At 38.5% G+C, this 21679-nt stretch overlaps 1 protein-coding gene across 11 annotated transcripts in view; it reads right to left on the bottom strand.

Moving 5' to 3' along the window:
• PCDH15 (protocadherin related 15) overlaps nucleotides 1-21679 on the bottom strand; it is an 858619-nt gene that overhangs the window by 184489 nt on the left and 652451 nt on the right. For 8 of the 11 annotated variants that reach the window (XM_049810540.1, XM_049810547.1, XM_049810543.1 and 5 more), the window contains 4 exons: nucleotides 18498-18704; nucleotides 10984-11004; nucleotides 7489-7623; nucleotides 6179-6328 (listed from right to left, as the gene is read on the bottom strand). In XM_049810540.1, coding sequence (XP_049666497.1) covers nucleotides 6179-6328; nucleotides 7489-7623; nucleotides 10984-11004; nucleotides 18498-18704 — 513 coding nt within the window. The remainder of the gene's footprint in view (nucleotides 1-6178; nucleotides 6329-7488; nucleotides 7624-10983; nucleotides 11005-18497; nucleotides 18705-21679) is intronic. The other 3 variants (XM_049810552.1, XM_049810548.1, XM_049810549.1) reach the window with 1 other exon arrangement.

Raw genomic sequence — 21679 nt, 5'->3', positions numbered from 1 at the left:
CCAGGAATCAAAACCCAAATTAAATAGAATTAAGTTTAACAGCTGCCATAATATATGGTTCTATAAATTCCATCTCCAGCTGTCCCAGACCGATAGAGCTTCATAGTTAACAAGATTTGAGAAACACGGTCCAAAATATACAGAAAGACGTACAAAACAAGATTTATTTTGCTTTCCTAAGAAACTTTTTGCATCCAGCAGAATCAGCATCACTACATTAACATTTAATGTTTTGAAAGGTTTGCAAAATAGGTGCATATTCTGCTGCAGCAAAAATTGATTTTCTTGGAAGGAAAAGGAGACTTACAATGGCGGCCTTAGAGCTTACAAAGACACATTCTTGGTCACTACATAAGTTCTGTTCAGACTCGCTTTATACTTGGTGGAAACTGAGCTTCAACATTTGACCTGCAACCTTTCCACAGCAACGCTTCTAGTGACCTTGCCCCGAACAGATAAAGCGATTACCAACCTTTCCAGTAGCCCTACATTTTTCAACAGATTACATGTTCACCAAAGGTGGTCTGACTTGTACTGATCTAAAGCAAATCCTGCAGAAACTGTGAGTCATGCTGGTTCGCCTCCCAACGGCTGTCCTTGAAATGAGTGTTCCAGTCAAGAGAGTACAAGGCTCCAGAGCCACAATCGGGACACATTTATGTTGTATGACAGCGTCAAGGAGACAGTAGAGTTGCTCTCCCAAGGAGCACACCAGTGAAAAACACTGCGCTGCCAGAACTTAGACGGCAACCCTCCTCATCCTTCAAGGACTCAGCAGTACAACTCGGCCATTAGTTGCACTAGGAAAAGCAGTAATGAGTTTCTATGTGTCAGGGGCGAACAGGACTGTGATGGAGATATTCCTGAACTTGAGCCAACTAAATGTAACACTAGCAGAATAGGTCAAAATACTTTTTCAGTATCTTCTTCAGACATTTCATTAAGTCTCTATCCATTATTTTTACTTGAGTATACAGGTACATTTACTGAGAAATACAAACATGGAGATGACTTTTACAAAGATTTCCTCTAAATTGTTCTCCAGCTTTATAGTGAGATGCAAGTTTCAGAGCTGTAAACCAGGAGCGCATGCCAAGCTGCAAATACCCACACGTGTGTCTAATACACAATTTAGTATGTGTCCATATGCAAGGATGTCTTGAGGCACATGTGCAGGGAATGAAAAGAAACAGTTTAAAAGAGACAAAAGTGATCCAGCTCTGAGAAGCCGCCTTTGAGGTAACAGCAAAACAGTCCCAGGGAAGGTATTTATTTAATGGCTCTAAATAAAATTTGTCCCCATGTACAACTGAAAGTACTGTTACTGCTCAAGACTAATTCTACTGTGAGCAAGAGATAAGTGACAGAAACTTTACTGCCTGCAATTTTACCATGTCTTATGTTCTTGCTTTCATTTCTGACCTTCAGCACTATGGCCGTTTATGCCACGATGTATGAAGTGCTCTGCATAACCAGGATCTGGGGCAGGACTTCCAAATTAACTTGCACTGGTGATCTTGGGCAGAATTGTTTCAGCTTGCACAAGATGAACAGGTAATGCACTAAGCCACTGCATAGCTTATTTTCCATTTTCAATCACAGAGTTATTTAATTGTTCTTACAAAAAAACCCTTGAATGCAGGTTATACCTCTGCAATAGGAAATGAGGTAGAAATTAAGACACACAGAAAAATTAAAATAGGTTATTTTGGTTTCATAAATTTAAAGCAGAATAAGATCAGCATATAACTTTTAAGGCCAGTTCAGGAGTTTTCCTGTAAAGAGAACATACATGAAATCTCTTCATGGGCCAAAAAGAAATCTTTGATCTTCAGGCAAATTTATACAAAGATTTGGGTGGAAAATGGTTTTTGTCATCCTCTGTCCCTTCTCAGCTCTCTCATTTTCTTGCTCAATATTCTCTGTGTGCTGCATAGTTTATGCTGTATATAGAAATGAGAGATGTCTAAAGAAACAGAGTGGATTTAAATTACTCACGTGAAATATTACTACATTGCTGCTGAATACTCTAAACATCAATGCGTAACTAGTTTAAATACCTGAATCATAGGAAGAAAGTACTAATAGAAAAGTAGAAAACAGGACAGCAAAATTATAGTAATATAAAAAAAGATGGAATTAAGTACTTTAACCCACTCAGTATTAATCAGTCTTTCTAGTGATTATTATTATTTACCACACATTTAAATGTTTTAAATGACAGATTTCTCTATCAGCTATTGTCTCTCTCAGAGAGCACAATAAAACACCTATAAAAGCAGAAGGAAAAAATCAGATAAGAAATTCTCAAGCTGAAAGGGACAGAATATACAGACATTTAAACTTTAGTGAGAAAATACTCTCCTCAACCAAGGCCTCAAACAATCTCACAAGTACTCAGAGTAGACAACTGAAATAAAAACTTCCCAAACCAATTCTGTTTTCAACACCCCGATGGTATTGCCATAGCTCCTGCACAAGAAGTCAGGGAGCAGAGATTTCATGTTCCACTCTGTATCCTCAGAAAGTGGAGGGAGGTCACTCCTATAAAGGGGGCAAGCTCCTCTATCACGGTACCCACCAACTTTCTAAAAAATACACGAGCAGCCATGTGAAGCTGCAGCTAACACATACAACTGGAAGGCAAAAGGTAGCTAACCCACCACCACCAGGCTCCCAGATGAAACCAATACAACTCAGTAGCACACAAATTTGTTTCCACTGTTTTGCTGACTTCTCTTAAAGGCAACAGGGAAAGAAGGGAAATAAAGAGGGGAAATGCCTTGCTTTAACCCCCCGGGGGGGGGGGGGGGGGAATTGAATTTAATTTGTAATAGATTTTTTTTTTTTTCCCCTCCTATTTGTGGTTATTTTCAAGCAGAGCCTAAGGACTTTTTATTCTACTTTTTTTTTTAAGAGCGTCCCAGACAGCAAACACAATCCAAACTGTTAACTAATATGTTTGGGGTTTTTTCCCAGGAGTAAAATCAAAATAATATCCCACAAAATGGGACAACAAGCAGGTACAAACTGGGGTTACTTGTACATTTTCATGCAAGTGCACTCAGCAGAAAAAAGAAAAAAAATAATCTTAATCTCTTATTACCCTCAGGATAATAAAATCAAAGTGGCAACTACATGAGAGCACTTACATTGCTATGCAGAAATTCACATTTTTGTAGAAAGGTGACATGCTTTACAAGAGAAATATTTTCTTGATCTCTGAAAATAAGTCTGAGTAGAGAGTTAAGTGCAAGCTAGTGCTTATGTGTAAACGATTATGAGATTGTACAGATTCACTGAGGTCAGTGCTCTTTCTCTAACCTACTTTCTCTGATTAGAGAAAATGGTTTTTATAGACTAATCATATCTGACCTGGGTCATTTTCCACTGGGAACTATCAAAGCTGATCATCATCTCACAACAGAGAATCTCAAATGATTCTTAAACCAATGATGAGGTAGAGTTACAAGATGAGTTTATTCCATATACAGAGAACAAGCTAATTATGTCATCAAAATCACTGTATTAGCAGTCCAAAAAAAAAAAAAAAAAAAATCTGTTTTCCATTTGAGAAGGTATTTATAAAGCAGAAACAAACAGTGATTTGGCAGCACATGCCCACCTTCCTGGCCTATGGAAACCCATGGCTATTTGTAGCACCACAGACTCGGTGGCTACTCGTAAGTCCACAACACAAATCCCATTTCTCACACTCCCATAACACTGAATGAAAGACTTGGTGCCTGCAGCCTGGGCAAAATAACAAGGCGAGCAACTTCCCATATACCCTAACAGCCTGAAATCATTATTACTGGCATTATCACAGTACACAGAAATCTTAAGATGACTTAGGTTTTTTTTATGTCAGTTTGTTTATAAACCCTGATCATCTGGCAATGTCAGATTAGTTGAAAAACCACTCCACTCCCCAAACAGCCAGAATTTTCTACCCTCCACTTCTAGGCCACATTATAAGATCATAGTCTGAAAGTAACCACGTGTTGACCTTGCAGACAGAAGTGTGGAATAGGGGAAAAACCCCTCACTCTCAACCCCCTTTTTTCCCAAAATAATTTTAATTTTTAGCAAAGGCAAGTTTAAGACCTGACCTTCCCACTGCTCATTTCCACCTTCACAGTGTCAGTCTAGAAAAGGGACCTGTTCCAGATCTACTTCAGGCATTAGCTAAGTTCAAATGCTCTGCACAATATTCACATCTAAACTCTTCTTCTTACCATTTCTGCCCTTACTCTTTCTCATCCTTGCAGTGTTTCTAATCTGCATAATTGCATTGATCTAATCGATGCTTTTCATACAGGCAGTTATGCAATGTCAGCGTGGGGAGGCAAAGGTAACTGCTGTGATGAGCAGTGGAGGAACGGGAACATAATAGTTGCTCAGACCAAACCTGCTCACAAAGAAGTAACTTGTGTCTCTGCTAAGCTAGTGGTGGCACAGGCTAACGCAGGTGGCAGAGCTGCCCTCTTGCTTTCTCCCAGAAGGAACAATTTACTAAGGAATTTGTACTGCTCTTTGCACGCCTCCAGGTTCTGAAAATATTCGCAGTAGAATCACCAGAAAGTATAACCCTTAGAACAGCATGTTCCCTTTGAACACAGAAGTACTTTAGCATTGCAGCTGTTTTAGAAAAGCACAATAGCTGCTCTACTTCATCCCAAGTATCATAAACACAACTCGGGCAGCTCAGAGCATCCTTAAGGCCAACTGTGGGTATTGCAACCATTCTTTTCACACATGCTGCAATCTCATTTATAGCAACATCTTCTGCCTCACGTTTCCTGGCACATGCACCTTTAATAGGGAAAAAACATACAGATACTCAGATACTTCAAATCCATAGCACACTACTTTGCCTGATGCCCTGCACAACAAAGGCCCTGCGACAACCCTAATGATTTCTTTTTGGACTAGAGTGCTTTTGCTTTGGGAAAAAACCCTTGATTTTAAATTTTTTCAGCACTGTATGTATGTCTGTACCTTAAATATCAAGTGAATGTATTGTACTCACAAAATCCACATGTTTATACAGGGAGTTGGAAGTTTACGAGATGTTGTAAATACAGCTCCTGATGTCAAACCCTACGCAAAGCTCCTGAGCTCTACCTGCCTTTTGCTCATTCAGGACAACAATATGTGGTCTCTTTTTATTATTTTTTTTTCCACACAGCCTTGTGCATAGCTTGAAGGAACTTTATTATGTTTAAAACTTTTATCTTTCCCTCAGATCTTGCTGAAAACGTCCCCATGGCTCTCACTGATGCTTTTTAAGCACTTGAGCCCAGACTGATGAAAAGACAAGAATAATATTAACAAAGATAGCAAACGTGGCAAGTCAATACAGCCCAAGTAGAGCATAGGCCAGAACAGACACTGACCTCTCTCCTAATACTGTTAAATCACTGCTACCTTCAAATGCTTAATTCCTGATTATATTTCAGAAAATGGTATTTTACTACTGAAGTTGGCTGATGAATTTTTTTTCCCCCAATACTCCCACTGCCTTCTACCACCCTTGAATGCCGACCTCTACTAACAGCATCTTGTCTTCTCATCCATCTAGACTGGAAGCACTCAGGAACATGGCTGAGATCTTAGAAGAATTACCGCACAAAAAAGCCTTTTTTACATTAACTTCAGTGCAACCACAATTCACCTCCAGTCTACACTGAAACATAAATCAGTGCTTGTAAACTTTAATTAAAACTGCTTCTCTCTCTGGGCCCGTGTTCAACCCATTTTTCACTGCTCATTTGCTCTACAAACGAATAACTTAGGGTTCTGTAAAAACCAAAAGGTTTTATGACATGGTAAAACATTTCTGGTTGTGTTCTACTGAACTGTTTATCTGTTCTCCCCAAATGTTTTATTTCAATATCCCGCTAATACAGGATAATAATTTTTTCTTTTGAGATTTTTCAGATGAGAAGGTTTTGTAAAACTTCAGATGAAACAGCTGGACTGCAGCTATACATATAAGACGAGCCTATCATATAGTATTAGCAACTGTTTAATAGCTACATAACTAATGAAGTGGATGGAGATACAGAAACTTCATTTGTAGCTGTTTTCAGTGCATTTCCAATTTGTATTAACAAGCCCATCTACTGCTAACAAAAACTGAGTTAACAAAGCTAATAAAAAGACCTGAAATTACCTTTATAACGCCTTCCCCAGGCCTCATATCTGTATAAATCTTGACATTGTATGATATATTGGAGAACGCTGGGGAATTATCATTTGCATCAATCACCAGGATATTGACTGTCACTGGGACACTCTCCTGTACACCATCAGAAGCTGTCATCTTCAAGATAAAAAAAAAAAAAAAAAAAAAAGCAGAACAGGAACATATTTTAATGGTGTGTTCTTAATACAATTCCACCTATGAGAAAATACAGTATGACAATTAAAAATCAGCATTTCAATATTTCATTTTTGTCTGCACTTACAATTACAGGAGGCTGCAGCTGAGCTTGAGCCTGCAGTGTGCAAGATTCAGGGCAAAAGCAAAATGAAACACCACCTTTAAAACATACCTTGTCAGATCAGCAGGAGAAATGAGAGGGGAATAACTGTTTCCCAGGTTGAGGCTGGGATCTGAGCTGCAGCCCATGGCTGGAAGAGCAGAATCCGTCCCCAGCTGTGCTGAACACCCTCAAGGAGCAGGGCCTGGCCAGAACAGCTCACAACCCTGTCTAACACTGCAAGTCTCACCTGGGCATGGCCATACACAGGACGTGCTACACATATGTTAAACCTCAAAGACAGCATTTTAAGGTGGGACTTAAAAGAGTTAGAGGCCTTCTTACTCCATAGAGAAAATCTGAGCTCTCCTTTCACATACTAACCGGACAGAAAATACAGAGGGATTGATTGGGAAACCCTGCAGAAGAACAGGGTTTCCCTACAACACATTTGCAGACTGCTTTAGGATTGTTAAGATGTTTACTCACAGACTGGGAAATGCCTGAGGGACTATTAAGTCCATTTAAGCTTTGGGTTTTTTTCCTTTTTTTAAATACTGCTGGCTGTGGTTTATGTTAGCCTACTTTTCCATTTTGTACTAAAATAAAGCAGAAAGGCCACTACAGGTGTCACATTCCTAGCTCAAGGGCCGAGAAAAGAAAAAGGCAAAAGTGGCCTCAAAGGCCATGCTGGATATAAAAGAAAAGAGTCAGACTTTGTCATGGGAGGGTGGTGAGGAGCAGGATACATGCCCGAGACCACGGAGATGATGCTGGTAGGGGATCTAAAATGTTGCTGCCAAACCAAGCACATGCATTTTGGAAGAGCACACTACTCCAATTATCAACTCCTCCCCCCCGCCGCTAGTGCTGCTGCTCATCCTTCACTGTTTTTCTTCTTCTGTACCATTTCAATAATCTACAACGCTGTTATAGCTAATGATTTTTCAGCATTTGCGCTGAACAAGGCCTGATGTGCCTTCCAGTGCATTTAGCTTACCGAGAAGGTGTAAAGCTGCTGGGTTTCTCTGTCGACAGGCTGCAGCAGGGTGAGGTAGCGGGTGATGCCACTCTGAGTCACAGTGAAAAATGTATTGTAATCGTTCAGAAAGAGATGGAGCTGGGGATCCTTGGTCTTTAAACAATATTAAAAAAAAGCAGCATTTTATTATAAATTCATATATACCATTAAGTTTCCAATTATTCAAAGCAAAAGCTTGTTTTAGTTGAAAACTAAATAAGCAGAAAGTACAAATACTGTGACTAAATGGATCTACAAAACTGTAAAAAAAAAAAAAAAAAAAAAAAAAAAAAAAAACAAAAAACAAAAAACAACCAAAAACCACAAACCCACCCCATAAAAATAACACCGCTGATCTAAAAATCTAATCCTCTTGATGGAGAATGCATTAAAAATACACTTTAACCTATAGAGTAAGTAAACCCAATGGTAAACAAATACCTGTACCTGCTAGTTTTATATGATGGTTTTTTTCATTAAAACAATAATTAAGCCAAATATACCTTACCAATATAAGAAACCAGATTCAAGCATTTGTCTTCAACCACATTAAAACCAAAACTTATCTTGATTAATGGAGCAATAAAACAGTTGGGTTGGTGCAATGAAAAAAGATAATCATGGGTTGAAGCATATTGCTAAATAGATGCTGTTCAGAGATCTTCTTTATGTCTCAAAACGAATCAAAATATATTGATGCAGAATTATAAATCTCTCATTCATGAGGTGAAAACCATAGTAAAGCAACTGTGGTATAATGTTCGATAGAAAGTAATATTTTAAGGTAAAGAGGGAAAGCAAAAAAAAAAAAAAAGGCAAATCACGGCATTGTAAATTTGTTACTCATGACTTCCCTAGGTAGCCTGCTGGGAAAATGGATTTCAGGTCTGGATGGCTCCATGTACAACTGGGCAAGCACCAAGAGCGGTGCTGCAGTTTTAATGCTGCGTGCAAAACCACGCAACAACATAAAGAGAGGGCAAAGCCTCATGAGATATCCTGAGCAGCCACTCAGGAACTCATCCTTCAATTTCCATCCTCTCTCCTAACATGGTTGGCAGATTATAAGAATAGGGGGAAGAAAAATGAAATGTTCCCTGGGGACAAAGACTGAAATTAATTTGGAGGCAAATGGAATCTCAGCTAGCAGAAAGGGGGAGGAATGTTTCTGCCACAGACAGAATCAGAAGTTATTACTGTATTGCACAGGGAATAGAGGAGATTAATGGAAGTCCAGAACCTCAAGCCAGTTCCTTCCAGTGTGAACTTACCAGATGGATACAAAGCTGCAAAATGGACTTCCTATCCTTGGTTCTTACCCTGCAGTCTGCTGGATGCCAGCACAGAGCCGGCAAAAAAGGTGTTTAAACTCTCTACGTCCTCATGGTTCTGAAAAGCCTCATAAATTAAGGCACGTTTCTGGGATGTCTGTGTTGTTGAAATGACAGAAGCATGAACTGCGAACACGATGAAATACCTCAACATCTTCACACATCTCTTTAAAGATGCTATTGAGTTATTAAACTGACTAGACTCCAAGGGTCACTCTGCATTACAGTTATATTTTAAAATAAACTACATTACCTTCTACCACCTAACTGGATTCCAACAAACATTTCTGTGTCCTTGTATGTAATCTGTGTAATTTAACCTGACTTAATGGGCTACTCTCGGTCATCAGTTATTTAGTTTATTTCTGTTATATGAAGCAAGGTTACAAAAGATTAATGCAGATGTGATCAGGCAAAACACAAAAGGCTAGGAGACGAGTCCTATCAAAACTGTTTTGAACTGCCCCAAGTAACGTGGACATGAGGAATCAGAGGAATAGTACCATGAATAAAACATAACAAAAAATCCAGTGGCCGCACAAGGCATAACTTCCAAAGTATTTTTACCAGCTCTTTCCAACATAATTCTACAGAACCCACCCCATACAGGACAGGACACACAAAGCAGTCAGAAATAGCTGAATTCAACAAATATCCCCAAAAGTAGCATTATATTCTTTCTCTGAACATTTTCTCAACCTGAATCCCAAATGCTAACTCCTACCCTGTCGCTACTGTCATTCCTACATAATTAAAAAAAGAAAACAGACCACTGGCAAGTTCACCAGTCCCTACAGCACAGCAGGCATAAACACTTCAGCTAACTCTAACATGCACTAAGTGTCATAATCAACAACTACAAGGACAGATTAGTACAGCAGAAGGAGAAACAGAAACTTATTTTAGCAATCCACAATACTCTAAAGCACACGTTTTGGAAGGCTAAGATTATACCATATAAATGAGAAACTATTTCAGTTTCTGAAAGCTACGTGAAAGAAATATCAAAGTGTTCCACATGAGTGGTTTCCTATTGCCTAAAGCTTTGCTGCAACTATGCCAACTTTCAGTAAAATTAAAATTCATTTTACGGCTAGCAATGCAAATGGAAATCTCTTTTTCCATGAAAAATTACAGAAGGTAATTGCCAATAATTGTTCACTTTGTAGACACTACGAAGTCAGTAAAAAATTTGATTTACAAAAACCCTGATTAGTTGTTACAGTTCTTGCTTGTCATGCCATTTTTAACACTAATAAACAGTATTTTTTTCCTAATTTGTTCTTGAGAAAAACCAATGATGGAGATCCCATACACTCCCAAAGTAATCTATCCTATTCCTTAGCTATTCTTGTATTAGAAATTTTATCCTAATGTGTAAATTAAATTGCCTTTACTGCAATCAATGCCTATTTCTACTACCTTCCATGCATGTCAGACCTACAAAGCAATTTATTGCTTAATCTTGGCCTTGTTAGGCTTTTCCATTTTTATCACATTTTATGCTGAAAGAAAGTCTGCTTGACTTAACTGCGAACATTTTATGTGGCAGAATCTGTGACAGAATACAATTGTGGGAAACAATCCATCTTTGTTGCCAACACTATTTCCAATACTTTACTTTTTTAAGCTGTTATTTTATTTTGGGGCCTGGACTTAAGCATTGTGATTTCTGACTACATTACTGGGTTACATAGACTAGCTTGTCTCTCATAAATTGTTTAGCACATAATTTTAAGTAGAAAACTATCAGAATCCACACAAAAGAGTATACGTGCAACCTGCAAGGACCATTTCAAGCACACAGTTCAAACCTAATATGGTCTACATACTTCAAACTGACTAGTAGGTACTTCTTAAATTAAAGAAATACTTTCTGTAATACTTAAGATTTCTATAAAGACTTATAATTATTTAACGAACATAAAGCAATCACAGCGTAATCACAGTACAACTTTATGCCCTAAATGAATTTGGTCCAATGTGTTTAAAGGGCTCTTTGCAGGCTTCATAAAACAAGTGACAGTCCCAGTCTCAAACACCGACAGGACAGAGAAAAAGGAGGAGGACAGGGAGAAATAAACAAATAAATCAGGCAATTAAAGCAAAAAGTAGTTTTATGAACAATATACCCAATACCTACAGGAATGGCACCTGGTGCAAGCTACAAAGAAAAACAAATGATATAAAAATGAGGACAAGAAGCACAAACCTGATACTGATGGACATCATAAAAGCAGTACATTTGGGGAAAAAATGGTTACAGACAAAAATACAGTAAAATGAGACACAGAAAGTGCTCCAATGCACTCTTAATAAACAAAACCTGGGTTTGATTTTTTTCTGCTTGAAAATCTCTGAAAGTTTGAAAGCCTGTGCGGATGTTCATGTTACATTTCTGCTGCTCCTTTCCTCCCACAAGGGCTTACAAGCTCTTCCTAAAGCAAACGGTTTTCTACAATTTACCAAGATTAAACCAAAATTACATAATATTGTCAAGAATGAGCAGACAATGACATGTATTCTGTATGTGTTTCAACATCCCCAAGGACTTTTTAGAGGGAATATATTTGGCTGTTAAATTCTCCAGGGCAGCCAGAACAAGCTCCGAGAGTATCAGGACTGCCTAGGCTTCCTGATTGCTAGCACAGGCTTGTGTCCAAAAAGCTGTAGCGATAACAAAGATAATTAATGACATATCTTGGTTTTCCAACATTCTTCATGGGGAGGATGATCAGCACTGAAATGCCCACAGAAGAGAGTTGTTTTGTTGAAGACACGTTTCCAGCATTTGCCCTCCTCACTACCAGGTGAAAGTAGAAAATCTTTTCCACTCATGTCTTTCACTGGAAAAATCTGAGATTCACAGTCTTGCAGAGGCAAAGCAAGTGAGATTCTCAGTCCCACTGACAAGGCATTAGCAACCAGACTGTGTTGGCACTGATCTCATGGCTTTTCTCTAACTTGTGCGAGATGAGTTTTGCAGGGCCTGATGACAGGGTCCTCCAAGTTCACAGTAACTTGGATGGAATAGACAAGGAAGACACAGCACCTGGGGTGAATTTCCTGCACCTTTAGCATTACCATTAGAATTCAGAAAAACCTGAATAACCTGAAAAAAAAAAAAATCAGAATAACCTGAAGCACAGCCTCCTGAGAAGTCTTCATGATGGCTTTAGTCACAAACCCCCTTAGATCAACAGATCCCAAGGAGGAGAACAAATCAAGCCTAAATTCTGAGCAACTGAAAACCTGAGGGAGGTAAACCAGTCTGAGACAACTTTGCCCAGGACAAGGTACAAATAAATTTTTTTTCCTTAAACTCTTCTTTCTTTAAAGTGAGTTCATTTAAATAATATCTAAGTGCATGATTTAAAATGATAATTAAAAAGCTCTTCACCATTTATGTCATCTCTGCTTTGGAGGAAAAGATGTCAAAAGACTAATGAGAGAACCAGGATGGGTGCCGAGCAGTGCTTTAATTCTGATTTCTCTCAATCACCACCAAAAGCTCTCCAGTCCCTGCACAAAGCAAGGGCTTAGGCACAAGCATGACTATAAAGTCAGACACTAAAAAGTGCTGCAACACTTTTTAGAATTTTTCAAGTTGAGGTGCAAAGGGCCATGCCCCTCCCTGAACGAAAAGCCAACAGAGAAGTTTTGAAAAAAATCTTCTGTTCCTCATACAAATGAGGCGCTCCTGGGAGAGGGCAAGAAACAAATGTCAGCATCTTCAGCACTTCCGCTAATTAGTAATAGCATTTGTTTAAAACAGGGAAGATAAAAAAAAAATTCCTTGAGGACTCCAAGGAACTCAGAGACAGAACAGCTTCACAAAGCAGAAAACACTAGATATTCATCCTACACAAATAAAGGAAGAAATACAATGCTACGGTAGTGATTCATTATTATGATTTTTATTTTTCCTTCTTAAGCAGAAGGATTCAGAGAAGAAAAAACCTATCTTTGTAAATCCTAAAGAAAGAGAAGCAGCCTTTTTGCTTTGTCTTTCCCTTTTGTTTGTTTCAATAATGATATTAATTGGCTCTTACATTTGGGAAGAGTATTTCCTGAATTATTATTTTGTAATGTGACTATTAGAATGTCACAGAAGTGTTACACAGGGATAGCAGTATTATGAGAACTCTCCTCTTGAGAGAATACTGGCTGCAAAACAAGTTCAAACAATAACTGTGAAAGATATAAGCCTTCAGGCAAATATTAGGGAAAAACGCTTCAGTACTTAAAATGCTTCAGTACTCCTGGATAAAAAAAAAAATCCATTCTTTTTCCTTATCTGGATATATCACTGAAAATCCATAACCTACATTTGTAGTTACATTTAAAAGTTATTTTATCCATTATTTGCTCTGTCCTCTCAGGTTGCTACTGAGATGCCTTCATGTAAAATAATAACTCTTTAAAATTTCCCACAAGTTCTCTGGAAACATAGATGTTGACCAACCATCTACGTAGTTTGGCTTCAACTTCATAGACAACGGAAGCATAAAACAAGAAACTGGTCCGGTAGAAAAGGATCTGGAGAGGAACCTATGGTAGTAACTGACCTGCGTCCTACTCTGCTGCCCACGAATGCTGCACTGGGCTGTCGGTATCTGCAGAAGCATCAGGGTTACTGCACAGGTGCTTTTCTGAATGCGTGCTAGGACACATTAAATGCTTTTGAACACACGCTGGCACACCTTATAAACACAACATCAATTTTGTGTTCTTATAAGCAATGCACAAATTACCTTACACCCCGAGTTTAGTCATCAAGACACTGCATGTGGTATTGGTAAACGCCTTGGTAGTCGAGTAGTATGTAATGGATATGAATGCTGATGAGCTTCTTTAAGCTTGGTAGCTGCTCTCTTTTTTTTTTTAAGAGAGATTCAACAAGATTTGGCATACCAGGCAGTTACTGTGTAGCTTTTTCACCAGCCCTAGCCACCAGAGTAGAAGGAATTGGAACTCTCGATGGAAGCAAAAGAGTAAGGAAGCAAGTGGCTTGGGAAGCCGTATGTAAACAGCTATCAGATCATGCTGTTTAAATTCCTCATCTCGGCTTTAGTTTACTCAGGTCTTAAGGTACTCATGTGGCTTAATTTAATTTATGCCATTTAAACAGACCACTTAATTATATCAGCACTTGGCAGTGCTGCTCTAGTTAAAGGTCTGTTTGCAATGTCACATCTATAAATTAATTTTTGGAAGGTTTATAGCAGGACTCTATTAGAATTCCTACAGGGTTTAAATTCAGAATGTGTTTTGTTTTTCTCTTAAGATACACAGTTATGATGACCACTTTCTTCACGCATTTATCTGAGGACAGGGAGTTATTTTAGTATGAAATATAATCTCAAGTGATTTGTCCATTAAAAGACTGAATACATTACGTTTAGCCAGTGTCACTATTGGAAACTAACATGCACAAGCATGTCGAGGATATGTCAACTTCTCCTCAGCAATCCCTACTTACTAAATACATTAATTTACTAAGATAAAATGAAGTCATCAGAACATTAAGACCTGCACTAGCTGTGCTTACTAACCCACCCTGAGCTACCAATGTAGACCCAGCAAGAAGGTACCCGTCACTTTAGTTTGTTTGGCCATTTTATGTACGAGTTATATGCATTTGCTGCACTCCAAGTCTTACTCTGCTGGAAGTCTCATGCCAGGAACAGGTTATAAGCACTACGTCAATCACTGACATAGGTAGTAACACACAACACAAGCGGTTACATCCGATTCTCTACTCCCTCAGATCCATGTTACGCCTGCATCATTTCATAGAATTGGAAAGAGCTGTGCTGGCATGAGCCAGATGATGCCAAAGGAATAGGAAATTGCGCAGAGCACTTCCACCCCAGGACAAGGCTGATCATCACCTCTGCAGCTGCAGGCAGATCCCTATGCCCTGAGATAAGCCTACAGCCCTCTGGCAGATCTGATGGATCAGGTCTGGCTGGTCTTAAGCATCAGCAAAACACGCAAGAGAGAAGACTGATACAGTCACCGAATCTGACACCAGGTTCCCCGAGCAGTTCAGGTTGCTGAGACAGAGCAACCCTTCCCTCCACCTGCATTTCCCAGGCTTGGGAACAAGCGCTTTTGGCCACGCCACTGGCCCTTATCGCCCCATACCGAAGGGAAGTAGCCTTGCAGGTAGAGAGCCATCGTAGCAGCAAGGAGAAGGCCAGAAGAAGAGGGCCACCGGTCAGGTTCCCCCGCAGCCCATCTCCCCAGGCACATGGCATTCATTACATCCCAGCGGGGCCAGAGATCTTCATTGTTTTGTCCTCACTTTGGAGGCATGGGGTGGTGTGTCAAAATTAAGTCTTTATGCCACATCATTTCCCAGTCTACAAATCCTTGACAGTTATTCATCATGCAACACTGAAATATTACAAAGTTTCAACAATAAACAAAAATAATTCACTGGAAAACCTTTGGCTCTGTCTCATTTTGTGTCATGTGACTGAACTAGATTTTCATTAACTTAACCAAACTCCTGTTATTCATTATTCAATGAAAAGAAAAACATGATGTAAACCAACCAAGTGTTAAGTTCACTAGGAAATACTTCTGGGCCCTTGAATGGTCATTTCCTGTGGATATGAAATTTCAGGTCTATTTGTACTGAGACACAGAAATATTTAACAGCTTCTGGTCATCTACCTAAAGCAGCTTGCGTTCAAGAACGATAAATTTGTTTTTCATCATCTTTGGATGCAGATTATTTAAAGTATGGTAGTGCTCCCAATTGAAACATCTGCTGCAGATTGGACAGATTTTTTTTATTATTAGTGATGCAATTAAAACTACAAATATTTAGGCCACACCTACGTTAAAATTTCTAGTGCAGGCAAACACAAATATATTAATGAACCGCACTATTCAATATCCAAATATTGAGATGACTTCATGGGAACATGCTGATGTACTACAGAGAAGGCACAACAATAAAATGTGGAACACTATAGTCAAACTGCTTGTGATGAATTTCAGAGCACCCCTCAAAACTTGAAGTATTGAACTTGTATTGACAAAATCAGTAACAGAAAGCACTTTTGGTGGGGAACACAAATACCAGGAATACGTTACAAAACCCCATGAAGTAGTTTACATTAAATAAACAAATTACTCTTCCATGCAGAATTTTTTGATACTAAATATTTGCAGCTTGACAGTATACAAATACCATGTGCTATACTAACTACGTGGTAGTTATATGAATCATTCAAAGAGCTCAAATTCAGGATTCAACAGTTCAAAGTAATCTTAATTTTCAGCCTTGTATATGATCTAATATATAGTTACATCAAAGAACCTTGTATTATCAAATCTGCCTTTGACATCTTGCGGGTAGAGTTGTACAACTGCCAGGGAAAGGTTAATCAGAGCACTATTAACTACAACCTGAAAAACCTCTGGAGGTTAATGAAGTCTAAAGTCTTTGTCATTCCTTTAGTGTAACAGTATCATCTACTAGGAAATAGTAGAGAGTCCCAAAAAACCACCGGCATGGAAAACTGCCACATAAATTTAAGTGTCTGAACTAGGACACTGAATTCTCTTTAATTAAAACAGTTGTTCCAAATTATTTCAAGCACAACGAATTCAGCCCCTCCCTCACCAGCCATGCTCCATGACTTTTTTTACCACTGTGGACTTTGTACGGACAGTAGTATTTTCCCAGATCATTGCAGCTGCAAAGCCTTGAGGGTAAATATCTCGGTCCCTGGAACATTGGGGGACTCGCAGGCAGAGAAACGCCAGCAGCGCACTGTGGATTAACAGTGAGATTTTTGTACTATTTTCAGCTGTCCATCGCCCAAACTGGCAGTGCAGCAACCCAGGCAGAAACGGTTCACAACAAGCTCTCCAGCTTGCCAAAAACCATATTCTGAGTTTCAGACCGTACCTCTCGCACACGCAAGTCTATCGGTCTCACAGGCAGACTTGCTCCCTTTCAGTCTTCCACTCTTCGGGTGATTAATAGCCTCTCTTTCCATTTTTGTGAAGTTAATATACAGTCACACATGTTATAAGGTGGGCATAAATAGTACCCTAAAAATCCAGATTTCTGTAACAAGCAGATATGCACCAAGACATATTTGAACCAAAGGGTTTTACTAGTATTTTCATGAAGGTGTGGATAAAAAAAAATAGACAGCAATTTGCTTAGGCTAAAAGCATCTAAAAATATCCTCATATTTTTTTTGTTTAACACATATAATGATCTCAGAACTAAAAAAAAGCCTTTCCAAGAAAATCTCTCAACTTAGGAGCTTAAAAAGGACTTAGAACTATGGACACTAACTCATACAATTTGATTTCTGTTGTGTTCAGGCACACATTACATAAATAGATTTTATACAGCAAAATCAGACAACGCATTGTAAATATAAACACATACCTGATACCTGCACACCTTTCTTATTCCTATATTGAGCAACCTACAAGATCCCATTCATTTGATCAAACAAGAAAACTGCTTTGCTTTTAGCAAAAGCAACACTGAACAAGAGTATTTCACAAGTAATACAAATCATCAGCAATGCCTACTGATGACTGCCAGATACACTTATTCCATACTTTTTATGCAGACCTAAGAAAGCCAGATCCAACAGCCATTTCCACTTGCCTTCCAACCGACTTTTATGAATGCCCATAGGTAGACTGAGATATTTTCATGGATAGGAAGGAGATATTCTACAGGAGTTTGGGCTTTAAAATAGCCTTTTAGGAGAATAAATCACTCTAATGCAGACAGTGATGCAGAAAGCATCTTTCAGTGACAATTGCCTCTTGTGTTTCTCAAAAATAATGAATTTGCCTATGTCAAAAGGGAAACTTTCTGAAACAGAAGATTGTTTTCAGACTATCAGGTTAAGAAGTTTATTAAAGAGTATTGGTATATACTATAAATATTACTACAAAACCTACGCCTACAACTTAGCTTTCCTTACGTATCCGAAGATAACAAGAGAACAGAAGAACAGAAACAAAAAAGAACAAAGGGGACAACTAACTGGAGAGACTACAGTAATTACAGAAAAAAGTAATGCTATCAAAAAACCACATTTATAGCAACAGCCTTGGTGAGAACAAAAGAAACATTAGCCCTAGGGGCAAGGAATTGTTACTACTTGGTTGCTATTCTTTTGAAGATGCCCAATTTTTACTATGAGTAATGTTAGTATCAAAATCCAGGCAGAGCAAAAAATGGATTGAACTTTTAGCCTCCTGCCCTCCTACTCTTCTGCCTCCTGGTTTGTTCAAACTACTACTTCCTTCCACTTTGAGCTTCTCTCCCTCATTTCCCCATGCTGTGTGGCAGATTAATCCTTCTCACAAAATGCCTTGGTTTTTTTCCTCTCTGCACTAAGCATTCGTCATCTCTAACAGAACACAGTCTTAATTAAGGAGAGCTGAGTAACTCACAGATTAGTTTTTCAGTTCAGACGCACTTTCAAATCTATTTGAACTCAGAACGAAAACAAAAAAGGAACCGCAACAATATTAAGATTTTTTTATTTATTGATCAAACCAGTTTCGTCTCAATTAAAAAAGAAAAAAACCCAAAAAACTCTGAAAATGATAAAAAATGTGAACATCAGTATGACACTATAAAAGAATGAAACATACCTCCTCCACATCGTTGTCCAACACTATGATTTGTAGCGGAGAAGTCAGATTCTGGTTGTCAGAGATGGTCGTTCCCACTGGGGAGGATTCAAGGATGAAGCCCTCATACGCAGATCTTGTGAAGTAAGGCTTCTGATTGTTCTCATCAAGGACTTCAATATGCAGATTGGCAAAGGCAGGAAGAGGATGACCGTTGTCTTGTTCGGCCTAAAAAAGCACCTCATTTGTCAAAGGCTCTCAGCCAAGTAAAACTATGAACAGTTACTAACTGGTGTTGGCTTACGTTTAAGAATTACAATCCAGTTATAACATGGTACAGATTACCCTATTAGGAAACTTAGCATCATGATAGAAAGAAATACCAAACAAAAATTGGATAGAAGAACAGAAAGACCACCATCACAACAGCCTTTTAAGTAGTCACAATGAACCTCAAAGCTACACAGCACACAGGCAAACGTAGTTCCTTAAACTCAGTATTGAGAATTTTGGAAAATCTTCGAAGGATGACAGAAAACTGGAAACTGCTGACTGTACAACAGAACCTACACCCACACCACCAGCAAGAGAGTTAAAACCAAATGATGATGACAGTACAGGTGGACATACGGTACTTGCTACACATTACTGGAAGAGCATATCGCCCCTCTCTCCCTCTCCCCCCAGATCCAACTTTTTGGTTTTGTCTATTTTTGAATGTCAGGCTAAATTCTTTACTTCAGTTAATAACCCCCGCTTTTCAATGGCAATGCCCCACCTAGCAAGATTTACTCACTGATACAGTTTCACCTGATTTATTCTTATTTTCAAACTTCTAAACATAAAACCACTAACTGCGTATTCCAGTGTGCTAATCCAATATAAATGTATGATGTTGCTTTTCTTTTTTTACTTTACTACCTATGACTAATTAAAGTAAATAAACAAGGGAAGTGAAGACAAGAAGTCCTTTGTTCTTTAATTTATAAAGAGAAAATCAGTTTTAATTATAGTCCTACACGTGTCCCTGTGGTAAGGCAATAGTAGAGTACTGTAAAACAGTCTCCTGTTCCTTTGGCTTCATTGCCAAAATCTGTAAGCACACAGACCCTGGGACTGCGACTTTAGTGCACTATTACCTTTCTGCAGACATGGAAAATGTGTTGTGCAATAGACTTCTCAGGTGTAAAAATATTTCAGAAGAGAGAGAAGAGTACCTAAATTACTGTTGTTAAAAGTACTGCTCATCTGCAGAGATTTTATTTTCATTCTGGTATTTCCCCCGCTTCAAAACAGGTAATTTCTCATTTTTCAAATCCAACATCCGAGGAGCCTTTTTCTGGAAACATGTCATTTTGATTTCATCAACTAGTTATTTTTAATTTCTTCTTTAGATACTTTTTTTTTTTGCCTGCAAAATGTTAATTCTGTATAAAGCTTTACTTTGTTTACCAAGCAACAATAGTATGCTGTTGATGATAAAAACTTCCATTTCAAATAAAAAGAAGTATAACCATCAAAATTGTTATTTTGTTCAAAGTAGGTGATGACACCTTTAGTAATTCATAAGAAACTAATTCAAAACACTCAGTTCTTAGGAAAAAATGTATTTTCCTCTTTAAAATACATCAGGATTACTCTTGATCAAGAGATGGGCAACAGTGATACTGGTACAGATTTAAAAGCAACCACCAACCTATCTGCTTGTACATGACTATTTTCTGACTCATGAGGATAAGGTCAGATCTGGCAAGTGGATTTATGTAAGCAGGCACTAGTATCTGAAATTAATAAGGCTCTTCCTAGGAGGTTAGTTTCTGCTAATGACACAAAACTGTCTTGAAGAAATTGGGAGTTCTGCTAGTTAATTCACTGGTATATCAAGATTTCAGTAGCCAGGGTGCAGGAGGCAACATATTTATCTACTGCTGTTCTTACATGCTTCTAGGATACAGGATACTAGCAGTGATCAAACCCGTAATTGCCTCAAATAATTACTACCATATTAGGTACGAGTATGTTTTTTTCAGCCAGCTTCAATTATTCCTATTCAAATAAAACATATAACAGGAAAATAGCACGCCAGTCCACTCAAGGAGACTGATGCTTCTGGAAGATCCCAACCAAATTTTAGAGAGATTTGCATTAGCTGAGAAAGTCTGCCTTCACACTGGTCATCGCAAGAGAACCACATATATTGGTTTTATTAGCATTCAGTTAGAAACCTTCCAATTGCACTGAACTTCATTCAACGGAGCAGCACTCAAACATCCCGGGGGAAATCCTGGTCCTGTGGAAGTTAACAGCAAGGTATTTCAAAACCGATATAGTAGCAGCTGGCAATAGCATTGGAGACTGGGTAAGTGACTCCCAAATGCTGAACATAATTTACAGAGGTGAGATTTATTTGCCAGTTGATGCTCCACTGAATTAAAATAAACTTCATGTGTAAAGACTAACATCACCAAAATTACTCAGAAGTACTCTGGCTACTGACCCAGTAAGATGAAACTTCAAAAAAATCCTGATACAGAGAGTTTCTGCCTAAGTTAATATACCGAAATTATGGGGGGAAAAAAATCTCAGAAAAAAGTTCCCTCTATGAGCAACAAACGCATACCGATCCGATTCTATTTTATAAGCAGATCTATGGCTGAGCATCATTAAATACTCTGTTCCATTTAAAGAAAAATAGGCCTCTTCACAGTAAAAAGTTTACACATAACTGCTGCAAGATTCGTTGTAACAAACCTTGATGTTCCTTGCAACTGCTATAAAGAGATTCAGAAAAAAGGGAAAATGCAAAGAACAGAGGGTCCCAATCTTCTTAACAGCTTGAGCTGCTGCAATAATGGCTTTGCTGTAAAGCATGAGTGAGCAGAGACCCCATCCTGGGTTAAAAGAGGAAATGTTCATCTATGCAGGGTGTTTACTACATCATCACCACAGTACTGCAGTGTCTTTCTGAAGGAAAAGACAGCACTCTAAATTACACACAGTCAAATACAAAGGAAGATGTGCGCTCCTAAGATTGGACTTGAAATTTTAGGCCCTGGAGATGAAAATTGCAATGAAAAGGATTCCTTCCTCAGCAGGCACTTCAACTCTGGGGCACTTCAGCTTTGCAGGTGTTTTCCTTTTTGTTCACTAGGCTGGGAACACCCATCAAAATAATTAACTTTGGCCTCCCCATTTGAGATTTG

The sequence above is a fragment of the Accipiter gentilis genome, chromosome 9, assembly GCF_929443795.1.
Source record: "Accipiter gentilis chromosome 9, bAccGen1.1, whole genome shotgun sequence".
Taxonomy (NCBI): Eukaryota; Metazoa; Chordata; class Aves; order Accipitriformes; family Accipitridae; genus Astur; species Astur gentilis.
The sequence above is the reverse complement of the archived record's forward strand: the minus strand, read 5'-3'. Positions and strand labels throughout refer to the sequence as shown.